The sequence below is a fragment of the Peromyscus eremicus genome, chromosome 4 (assembly GCF_949786415.1).
Source record: "Peromyscus eremicus chromosome 4, PerEre_H2_v1, whole genome shotgun sequence".
Lineage (NCBI taxonomy): Eukaryota > Metazoa > Chordata > Mammalia > Rodentia > Cricetidae > Peromyscus > Peromyscus eremicus.
The window spans coordinates 101,566,433-101,578,700 of NC_081419.1; the positions used below are offsets into that span (position 1 = coordinate 101,566,433).

Consider the following 12,268-nt stretch of genomic DNA (forward strand, 5'->3'; position numbering starts at 1 on the left):
CACGTTGAAAGGATTCTCATTCATGTATTTTATATTTGTGATTTCACCTATGTGCTAAATTTGTAAAATCTACTTTAATACTTACGTGATTTTGCTGTCATTTGCAAGCTTACAGCACAATGAAAAACTGTCAGTCCTGGTTCAGGTCAAACAGGTGATATTTTACCTTATTACTTCAGCTCTCAGCTGTCTTTGTGTGTGTGTATGGTATGGTATCATGGAACTCATGTACTTTTAATCAGCAATTCCATAAACCAGAAGCTCTATGACTTTAGATCAGCAATTTGTCCCTGAGACCTGATTTCCTCATTTATGATAAGGGTTTAACAGAGTAACTGTCATAACTCAAGTTATTGCAGGGATTAAGAGAACACAGCACATAGAAAGCATAAACACTGTGCTGGCATTATAATGTATGTATCTGTTACATGCACCAGCCTAATCAAATACAATGGAATTTACTTTTGCAGCAGTACCTAACGAGGCTTAAACATCCTATCTTCTCGTAAGAGGCACTGGTTTTCTCAACTACATGAGTGTGCAAAGCACAAATTATGTGTTTTTTTTTTAGTTTCGCAACAGTTGACCCATCAAAAGAAGATTTATAGCTTGAATCCTGGAATGAATTTCAGAAAATGTTAGCTCAGGGACTGTTATGTTACCCAAGCTGCTTCTCTAACTGCCCTGATATACCAAATGCTTAGATTCATCACTGTGTTTACATTAACAAATAATTACCTTCTGACTTAAAGCTACCATTGAATAAAATCTTACTAGCCTTAGCACATTTGAATACAGTATAATACTCTATCTTAAAAAGCAATGGAAGAGGAGAGTGACAAACACAATACCCAAGCTTTCTGTCTTTTGAGTGGTCCACCACGTTTTCTTTACAAGAATCCAAAGCCACATGTGTATACTGTGTGGCTACCATATTTTCTGAAATATAAAAACATCATAGACAGACATATTACATACACACGTAGACACAAACACCATTTGATATGGTCACAAAGGCTGGAACTCCTTTTCATACTGACTTTCACTACAACTTCAAAACAGTGCCCCATAGTAAAAAGTGCTACGATCAGAAAAGAAATTACTTAGGATTCAAAGAATAAATAGCAGGTCCACTCTAGGCAGGATGACCAGCCCACAGACAGTCACTGGCAGAACTTGATATGAGGACACAGAGGGAGACTAAAAGGCTGTAACCCTTCCAGTGGGCTTTATATAGAGTTTTGTGTGTCTTTCAGTTTAACAACTGGGGAGTCAGCATTTAGTTGACTGAATGAATTTAGATACTGGCAGTAATTAAATCACTGTTCCTTCTAACTTAAAAACAAAACAATTCGGGCTGGAGAGATGGCTCAGAGGTTAAGAGCACTGGCTGTTCTTCCAGAGGTCCTGAGTTCAATTCCCAGCAACCACATGGTGGCTCACAACCATCCTTAATGAAATCTGGTGCCCTCTTCTGGCCTGCAGGTGTATATGCAGACAGAACACTGTATACATAATAAATAAATATATCTTTAAAAAAAAAATTCACCTTTATTGACATGACAATAGATGGGGCAGAATTATAGACTAAACTTTACCAAGTGGTTTAGTACTACGTAATCCTATCTGTTTATAAACAAGTACTAATACTTATTAATATGAGAACATTAGCTTCTATTTACAGAACCACAGTGGTAAATACCCTAAGAATAGTAACTATCGGTACTTCGAAGAACTCTTCATGGATTAGTTTTCAATTTGAAGAACTTAAAAAAAAATTTACTTGAGCAGCAAACTTGTGATGGCATTTAAAAATAGTCCAAGTATGAACTAACTTCTCCTCTAAGATTGAGAAAAGGAATAAAACATACTGGGTTAGTACTCTAAGAAAATATCCTTATACTCCTTAGTCAATGTTTAGGTTTTTAGGTCACAATCCCATTAGAATATCTTCCATCTAGTGAAGTAAAAATTTCGAGCAGTTATTTAATTACTGTTCTTAAAATTGTGTTTGTGTGTGTGCTTTAGTGAGTGCACGCCAGAGCATATGTATGGAGGTCAGAGGACAACTTGCAGGAGCCACATTCTCTCTTCTTACATGTGGGTCCTGGAGATCAAGCTCAGGTCGTCAGCCTTTGCAGCAAGCACTTTTACCTGCTGAGCCATCTCAATACCTTCGTATTGCTTTGGTAAACAATTATTCTTTCTAAAAGTCCTGACAGCTATAAGTCAGCTAGTAAACTGACAGTTATTCAAAGGGCACAATGCTTCCAGATATCACAGTTTATACATTTTAGATTGGAACTTAGTGCCTAATGTCTGTGTTTAATGTACATTGGAGATAAATTCAAATGTAGATCGTTTACATATTTTAAAAATTATTTCATGTGGATGGGTGTTCTATTTGTACATTATGTCTGTGCATCTGAGCATGCAGTACCTACAGAGGCCAGAAGAGGCTATGAGATCCCCTGGAACTGGAGTTACAGACTGTTGGGAGCTGCTATGTGGTCCCTGGGAACCAACCCCTGAAGGACTGAGCAGTCAGTGATCTTAACTGGTGAGCGATCTCTACAGCTCACACATGTATATCTTTATATAAAAGTTACAGAAGACATGAGATAGAAATGAGGACTGATAGGAGTTTTATAATTCCTCTCTTGAAATCATCAGATAAAAATATTAAAATGTGATTTTCTCTGCATAGTATACTTGTCCATATGTCTACAGTGATAAAATTTGAAGATAGATACATCATGGACAAAAACTGGTTATTCATTACTAATTAATATATGTTCATTGTTTCTAATATTTAAATAACTTAATTTTTTTGTAGTAGCCCTTTCTTTGCTATCACAATACAACATACTTCTGTTGGATATACACCTTTAAGTGACTGTACAGGTTTTTTTCCACTTTCTACCTATTTATTAAAATTTTAAAATATAGACTATGAAGACAGAACGTCAAAAAAACAAACAAAAAAAAACCCAGCAAAAACAAAAACATGGATACACACATAAGTGGATTTTAAGGTTCTTTACAGTTTAAACAGTACACTTTTGCAGAAGATACTAAAATAACTGAACACACACCTTTATCTTCTGGAATCTGCACTGAATCTGCTGGGAATTTGTGGAATGGTGTAGATGAAAGCTGGGGAGCAGATGTAAAATCTCCTGTACTTTTAGAACTGGGAGCTAGGGTTTTGTTGTATCGATAACCGCATACTGTTGAATCGTCCACAAACTCATCAATGTGAGGCATTTCCTACAACAGAAGATGAATTGAAAAGAGCAACGGCTGCTTTGTTGATGAACTTGACACATGAACACTTTCAGTCTGGCCATTAATGTAACCCTGGAGTATCAACAACTCAGGAGGGTGAGGAGGTAAAGAGGATCGCTTGAGCTTAGGAGTTCAAAATCATCCTGAACAACACAGTGAGCTCCTGTCTTAAAACAAACAAAACTCCAAATATTTTTAAATTGAAAAAAAAGGGAAGATTTAAAGAAACATAGATATAAACCTCTTGATTTTAGCAAACTTCAATAGAGCTGTATAACAATTGGACATGTTTTTACCTTGTAAAAATTCATTAAATTTGAAAAGAGTTACAGAGATAGTAAAGAGTTGTTTTTCTTCATTATGTTCCCTTTAATGGTAATCTTGTCTGAAATGTGGTTTATTTAAAAAAAAAAATACTAGTAACTGGAGCCCTTATTTGATTTCTCTATTTCCTAACCAACCTCCAATACAGGTCAACACATTACACATGGCTGTTCTGTCTACCCAGCTGCTCCTGACGACAAGCACCTGTGGAAACAACCGTTTCTTGCACTGATACTTTAGAACAGAGGTCAGGATCTGTGACTGTGCCTCTAGTCTGAACTATAGAGGCTTCTGTACTAGGCTTATATATTTTAGAGAGGACTATCAGGGACCATCTCATCAAACTTTGGGAATATGTGTCATAAACACACCTTACAATTAGTGAAGTTAACCCAATCACTTGGTCAGGTATCCCTGAGGTTTTCTTCACTAAATTATTTTTCCTCTCCTCCTGTCTTCTTTTGATGCAAATCACCATGACCTGCCCATACCGAAAGGGAGGTAAAGTAAACTCTAGTGGAGAAATACTACATTTACTTATTTGTGAGTGTGTGTACTTGGTACCCACATGTACCTGCTCACACGTGGACGTCAGAGGACAACTGTGAGAGTCAATTCTTTTTCTACCATGTGGGTCCCAGGGATCAAACTCGGGTCTTTCAGGTTGGTGGCAAATATCTTTACCTGATGAGCCATCTCATTGGCCCTCTCGGAGAAATGTTAAACCAGTCTAGTAATTGATAATTTTGAAAAGATGCTTGGGAGCTATGCAGATACTGTTTCTTCTCAGTGACATTAGTAGTCAACCACGGGCCTTGCCTATAGCAGTTACTATCTTAGTGTTCTAATGGTGACCTTCTAGATTCCTTGGAATGCTTCTGTAAGGGAGATTTGTCCCCTCTACCCTATTGTATAAATATGGACACATATCCATACAGTATTATTTCTTGGGCTATAATTTAATATTACTTTACTTATTTGCTCTTTCAAATCATCTCAGGTTTGATCACTGACTTGTTCAAGTTGGTTCTTGTGCCACCCACCTCACTTTACAAAAACACAAAACCAAAACAATCACATTTTTAATTTCTGGCACAGGCTACCCCACGCTCATCTTCTATTTACCCTGGCATGGCCTATAGAATCAGATATTTCTTTAAGAACATAATTACAGGCTAAGTTTTAGAATTGGTGGGGAAAGAGAACTAAACTTGATAAATCCCCTCAGTTCTTAAAATGCCACATAAACATTTTATACATTACATTTTTTTTTTTTTTGTTTTTCGAGACAGGGTTTCTCTGTGTAGCTTTGCGCCTTTCCTGGAACTCGCTTTGTAGACCAGGCTGGCCTCGAACTCACAGAGATCCACCTGGCTCTGCCTCCCGAGTGCTGGGATTAAAGGCGTGCGCCACCACCGCCCGGCTACATTACATTTTTTAAAATAAATTCCACCATCCCTTCCAGTACTGAAGGAAAAACTGAATGGTTATAAACGCACCAGTTTCTGCTCAGCACCAGCATATACAGAAAATGTACCTTTTTTGTTTTTTAAAGTATGTAGTGGAATAATTCAACGAAATATAGTTTTGAAATAGTTGCACTGAATCTAAAATCCGGTCCATTATTTGGAAAAATTGTAAGGCTAAGTAAGCAGTTTATCAAAAGATTGAGAGCCTCATAATAGTTAATTCAATAGAACCTATCATGGACTTAAAACAGGGAGCCAGGGTTCAGCAGCATGTCTCAGAAAGGGTAAATTAACAGCGAGGAATCCTTGCTGGTGTACCATTGTCACAGGGGCATGTGGAGTATGGACAAAAAGCATACATGGGAATACTCTGGGCCATGGTGACAGTCTAGATGCAATGGCTATAACATACAAGAACACTGTGGGCCAATGAACAGGTGAAACTTGTCTGCTGTGGTGTACTGTTTTATTTTTCTCAATTTTCTGGGTTTCTCACTAATATCCCATTGTAGGTCTCAATTCTTACGTCTAAGAAAAAATATATACTGCTGGGTGGCACCTCCAAGCTCAAGGAATGACTCTTGAGAGGTAAGGATCACATAGTTATTTTTATTTTCTCTACTTACTATAGAATTCAATTTTGTTGACAAATACATTTTCCATACAACACTGGATTTTCCAGAAGTTGTATACACCTTATGCCATTTGATAAGCATAATCATTTGGTAAAAATAAAAACAGATCCTAAGACCTATTTCACTGATAAAGCAGAGATTTACTTACATTTGATGTTGAAGGAAATTTGCTGACAGAGCGTTCTCCAAAGGTCCTGGCTCCTGCGGGCTTATTTTTAGGCTGTGGTAAGCTAAAGAAAGATTTGTATAATTACGAATCATAAAACACACTGATGAAATAAATAAGCTTAAAAGTGTTAGAAAAATTTGTCATTTATCCTACGTAATGAGTTAGTGGTTTTACAGAGATTCTTTATTTTTATAGCAATTATAGCAAAACTGGGTCCAAACTGAATTAACTGTAAACAGAAGATATTTTTATTATACTGGGTTCCAAATTTAAGAAGCAAGTGAAAACAAGGACCTTGGCCAGCAAGATGTCTTGGGTATCAGGTAACATTTAAGTTTTATTTATGGTGCCTGTTCTAGATATGGATATCACTTCTGCAAGCTGGTCATGCTGTCTCTTTTCTACCTCAGTATGAAGTCCCTCCATGCCAAGATATCTGTAACTCACATAGCTTCATTTGTTTTAACTTACAGTGAAGATTCCTGAAAACACCTCATTCTATACCCTGATCTTGCTAATGGGTTGTTCTACCTTAAAACATTTTCTCTGTGGTTATTACTCAACATAAGCCACTTTCTGTTCTACTTTATTGGCTCTGCACTTTATGGATGTACAGGCAGATTCATCCACATTTAATATAATTTCAAATCCAGACAATCCATCTGTTCTCTGACAACTTATAACTAGATTACATTTCTTCTTCAGCTGTGCTTCTGCTACAGAAAGTCTGTTGTCTTGGAACTCATGCATAGCACATAAGAGGCTCATTGGTGGCATCAGTGGAACTCCAACCCAGACCACCCTATCTCTTTACTGCCTCACAATGTCAAGTCCTAAAAGCCCCTCTGCAGCATCTTATGGCACGTGATGACATGTATTCCACCCCCACCCGAGTTTATTTTAAATAGACTTTTCTTTACCCATAATTTTCTTTGTTTCCATCTTCAAAAATAGGAAAAGCAGATGACAACGACATAATCTTATTAACTCCCCAAGCTCCAGAAGATACTGCATTTTCTGCAAGAAAACACAAACAGCATCTCATTATTATCTTGTGAAAAGTCATTATCCTTTATCAAGCAACTTCAGCTACATATAAGAAAAAGTACTGAAATCTTCAAAAAATACTAGGTCCTACGTAATGACATAAGCTACTTTGCAGTGAGGAGAAATGACTGATTCATGGTCACTGGGTCTAGCATTTAGGGCCCAGTGGAGATCTTGTCACAAACAGTGCAGTGTCTGCCCTCCTATAACGTTGCTACAGAGCTCACTCAACAAAAGTGCACAAAACAAAAGTTGTGGGGATTTTTTTGTTGTTGATGTTCTTTAAGAAAAAAATTTAATGTTTGAATGTTAATTTCCAGTCTTCCCAATTCTCACTAGACTCTACTTATCTTTGTCATGATCTTTGGCTTCCAGCACTGCTGGGCTCCAGACTCCACCTAGACATCTTTCTCAGGAGGTGCTTAAGTCTCATGTTGAGAACTTAATTTCCTGACTGTTCCTACACACGATGCTTTTGTTCTTTAGCACTCATTATTAAATAATAACAAAAAATCCAAATTAACAAAAAAACCCAAACCAATATCACACGCACTGCAACCTTTTCAATGAAATTTATTCATTCCCTGCTCTGACAAGGCACACTATTCAAAGGCAGGGCCATATCTAAATCTTGATAATGCCTATAGTAACTTCCTGTGATAATGTGTACTTAAATATAAGGAGAAGCTTTTAAATAAATCATTACTTTGAAACTGGGCTTCAAATGCATCTTCATTTTGATCTAGAGAAGGCCACTCATCTTTATCATCAGAAATGTCAGGAAGTGTCGGAGCCTGAAACATATTCATGATGAAACCTTATAGAACAGAAAAAATATATGTCAACAGGTTGCAAATCAGTTTTTATTAATTTGTTGGAGGCACTATGCATACAAACAAAATATTTTACCTAATGCTTCCTTGGTGTGCACAGTTGGTGATGGCTGCACTTTGGATGGTGTTGCTTGAACCATTCCCAATGATGTGTTTGGAGTTGTATGAAAAGAATTAATGCTGGCAACCTTATTTGTTTCACACACTAGCAAAGGAGTGGGACAAAATGTACTATCAGTATGCCATTCAGAACACATTACAATGCACACAATTGATTACAGTAATTATAATTAAAAAGTTTACCAATGTCAATAATTATTATTTCCATTATCATTGATTAAACTTTCCAATCTTTGTAATAATATCATGAAGTAAGGTCAAGAATTGTCCTTTTACAGAAAAAGAAATAAAGGTCACATCAACTTATGAGTTTTGTCATGAAAAAAATCCTTAGCTCACAATACACCAACTGCTACTTGCTTATGGTCACAGTGTAAATCATTTCTTCCCACTATGTTGTGAATCTTAAGGATGTTTTTCATTTCACTCAGCTGGTGTTTGCTCAGACTTTATTTCTCTTTCTCCTTCTCTTCTCCGTGCTCATCTGGAAGTACTGACATCTTGGTGCTTAGAACATAACAGGAATATTGCTGCCTGAAAGCTCCACATCTGTCATTCATTCCGCCTGAAACAGGCTCACCAAGTTGGCTGCTTACTTATCAGTCCTTCCTAGTCACCTTCTTCGAAATCTAACTATAATTACCCTATAATAATAAATAATAAATCACCCTATAATAATACCTCTTTTCTTGTGGAAATTCTCACCTTTTCATCATGACTACCTAGCTAACCACTTAGAACTATGCTTTGCATTTAGCGAGTATGTACAAAGTCTTGGTGCAATAAGTCTCTATTTCAAATAGTCCTACTCCTACTGTTAGTGGAAGGGATGCCAGTCATATAAGGAAAGGAAGTGAATGACCAAACTGTGCCTTTATTATTTAATGGACAAAATTATCTTCTATGAAAATGCCTCCACTGTGGTACCAAACAGAATATAATATACTAACTAAACTTTGAATCACCTTTCCCATCTAACACATTAACTATGACTTTCAGTTTAATACACTGAGAAGCTTAATAGAAAAATGCCAAAGGATTCTGAACTAGGAAGATGTGACTAATAAATGAATTTCTATTGTTGCCCAAAAATTGTCTAAGGCTTTAAACATCATTCTTACCCTCTGAAGAGGAAAGGCTTCCTACACCACAGTCACAATACAGACACTTAGCAGACCAAGAGTCTACCCAAACAGGTTGGATGAAGTTAGTATAATGCAACGCTACCTTCTTTTATTTCTGGTCCACTCTGTGGCATGAATTCATGAATACTTTGATTCACACACCTGGAAGAGAAATCTCTTGAGACACACTGAAGAATAAAAGCACTTTACACATTAGAATTTTTAACTAACTCTCAAGAAAGGTTGAGGATAAAACTGCTTAGGGGCATGGTATAAGTAAATGAAATATTTATTGCCTTTGAGAATATTAATTCTTTCAAATAAAGATAACCATTGAATGTTTTTGTGTGACCTACTGGATCTGCATTTCAGCACACTAAATCATCCCTCCATGTAACAAGACAGAATAATGGCTTCCCAAATTCAAACACACTTCATTTATGGCACATGTTAAAGGCCTAAGACCTAGTTGCAAGCACTGTGTGTTAGTGGAACTAGTATTTTTCTTGTACTAGTTACCTGGAACCACTAGTGATGTCCAGATTTTAAATTAACAGCAAGGAGGGTGAAGGGAAAAGGCAGCAAACCACTTACATAACAGTTTGCTTTTAAACATACTGTGGCAGTCAACCTCATCTGCCTAATACTGCCAGAATTCTCTTAAAGAACCTTATTAAAATGTTAAGCAAAGAAGTGCAAATCACTTTTATTTTTATAAATTCCTATCAAATCACAAGTTAAGTAATGAATAACCAAAGACAAAAATGTAAAACAAGAAATTTGTTGTTGTTATTATTTCTGAAACCTAGAAAATTTCTTCAAAACTGGGAAATATTGGGAGATAGATCTTGGCACAAAGAATCATCAGCACAGATCTCAAATAGCTTCATAGCTTCTGAAGGAAGACAAAGAAAACATGAGAACATATGTCAAGTAACTTTCTGTGCAGTAATAGTGTGACAGGTATGTAGTCAAAGCTAGTAAGTACTTTCAGTTTGCAGTTTACAGCTATCTATTCTGAAGGTACAGAGAAACTGTCTGAAGTTTATAATTCAAGAAAAAAGTACAAAGTAAACAATACTGTAAAAGAAGTGTGGAATTAAGTCTGAAAGATTCAAGGCCAATATTTTGAGAATCTTTTCAACATAATTACAAAATTTTAAAAAACAAGAACCATTCATCTTTATACAACATACTATAGATCATGAAAAGAAATTATACATGCCATTCACATTACTATCACCTCCAGAACAACATTTAGCTTACCTGGAGTCTGTCATTGACTGGCCACTTACAGGAATAGGAAGAGTTGGCTGGCTGGCAGCTGGGATCATCAAAGCATTGGTAACAGCATTTACCATAAGAGGAACAGAAGGTGCCTCCTGTGGTTTCTCTCCTGAGTTCTCTGAGGTCTTGATGGATGGAAGACTTGGAACTCTCGGTTCCTGCTGGGAACATGTATTTGGTCCCATGTATACTGGACTAATCTTTCATGTTGAACAAAAAGACACAAAACAAAACAAAACTAGGAAGTCTTGAATATTACTAATCAGTCATTAGAGCTTCTCAAAGTACAGCAACAAAAGACTAGCCTCTACGATGGTTTCTTAAATATGGACATACTAAAAGCTTATATTAAAATTTTTTTTATTATTATTTGTGCGCGCGCATGTGTGTACAGGTATACACACGGTAAGTTAGGGGACAACTTTTAGGATCCGGCTCCCTCTTACTTGTTGGGCTAAGATCTTAATTCTCTGCATCATATATTCCACTCTAGCTGGCTCACAAGCTTCCAGGTAATTTCTCTGTCTCTGCCTCTCATCTCACTGTATGAGGGTTGGGATTACAAAGCTGTGCCACCATATATGGCTTTTTTTTTTACATGTGTTGCTGGGATCAAGCTCAGGTGATCTGGCTTGTATAGCAAACACCTTCATTGGCTGAGCTATCTCTCCAGCCTAGCATCTTACACTTTAAACCACTGAAAAACAAATTGGCTTCTATAATAATATCAGCATTTAATAAGTAGCTCAGTTGGACATAGCAGCTCATGGGAGTCCAAGATACAGGAGAACTGCAGGGAGGCTGAGGCTAGTCTGGTCACCTAGCAAGTTCCAGGCCAGCCTAGGCCAGTGTGAAACCCTGTCTAATAAAACAAAAACAAGAACGGAGGAGTGAGAAACAATACAGTGAGATCAAAGTGGAAAGGAGACTACTAGGAGCAAAAGAATACATGGTAAATGGAGGGCCAGAGAAAAGAAAAGGAGGGCAACAGAAACAAAGTATGACAATGTCATATGAAACCCAGTACTTCTTATGTTAAATTATAAAAAAAAGACACTTGAATCACAAAACAAACAAAAAGTGTCCTATTTCTCTTTACTTAGTTTTGGGAAAAGACTAAAATTAATGTTATCAAATCTTCTTCACAGTGCTCTACTCAGATCTTCTTAGTAGCCATTTTTGTATTTAATGAATAGGATATATTTATATTAATTTCTACAAAGGCACATGGTCCATAAGAGGAAGGATAAACAAACTCTTAAAATATCTGCTTTTCTATTTACACGGAAATAGAATGTAATAAAAGACAGAAAGGCTAATTCCTTATCTCACGGAAGCACTCTTACAAATTCTAAGAGTTATCTTAAGCTAGATGTGGTGGCATATGCCATTAATCACAGCTCGTCAGAGGCAGAAGCAGGGGCATCTCTGTCAGTTCAAGGTCCATCTGGTTCACATATCATGTTCCAGGTCAGCTACATATTAAGAATCTGTCTCAAAACCAAAAAAGAAAATCCAAAACCAGTAACTTAAATGACCTACACTATTTCCTTACCTCGCAAGTTAGTAAAGAGTGAAAACAGTCCCGACACAGATCAACTACCCCATTAGAAGTACCACAGATCTCAGGGTCTCTTGTACTTTGGGCGACTACAGAGACTTGATTGAGCTAAGTATTTCCACCCTGTCTCTATATTTCTTTGCTCAAGCTTTTTTTTTTTTTTTTTTTTTGGTTGTTTTGAGACAGGGTTTTTCTGTGTAGTCCTGGCTGTCCTGGAACTTGCTCTGTACATCAGGCTGGCCTCTGCCTTCCGAGTGCTGGGATTAAAAGTGTGCACCACCACAGTCCAGCTCATTCCAAATTTCTGTATCAAATTATTTTAAAACTCAGTAAGATTCCTAGCTACATTAGAATAACTATAAAAACAGGGCATAGAGAACAACAGCTAGTAGTATTAGGGATAAGCTGTAA

At 36.8% G+C, this 12,268-nt stretch overlaps 1 protein-coding gene across 5 annotated transcripts in view; it reads right to left on the reverse strand.

Annotated features, from left to right (window-relative positions):
• Bub1 (BUB1 mitotic checkpoint serine/threonine kinase) overlaps positions 1–12,268 on the reverse strand; it is a 35,256-nt gene that overhangs the window by 7,821 nt on the left and 15,167 nt on the right. For 3 of the 5 annotated variants that reach the window (XM_059261381.1, XM_059261378.1, XM_059261377.1), the window contains exons 10-17: positions 10,276–10,496; positions 9,113–9,171; positions 7,842–7,970; positions 7,639–7,749; positions 6,806–6,902; positions 5,865–5,946; positions 3,096–3,270; positions 852–939 (exon numbers count right to left, since the gene is read on the reverse strand). In XM_059261381.1, coding sequence (XP_059117364.1) covers positions 852–939; positions 3,096–3,270; positions 5,865–5,946; positions 6,806–6,902; positions 7,639–7,749; positions 7,842–7,970; positions 9,113–9,171; positions 10,276–10,496 — 962 coding nt within the window. The remainder of the gene's footprint in view (positions 1–851; positions 940–3,095; positions 3,271–5,864; positions 5,947–6,805; positions 6,903–7,638; positions 7,750–7,841; positions 7,971–9,112; positions 9,172–10,275; positions 10,497–12,268) is intronic. The other 2 variants (XM_059261380.1, XM_059261379.1) reach the window with 2 other exon arrangements.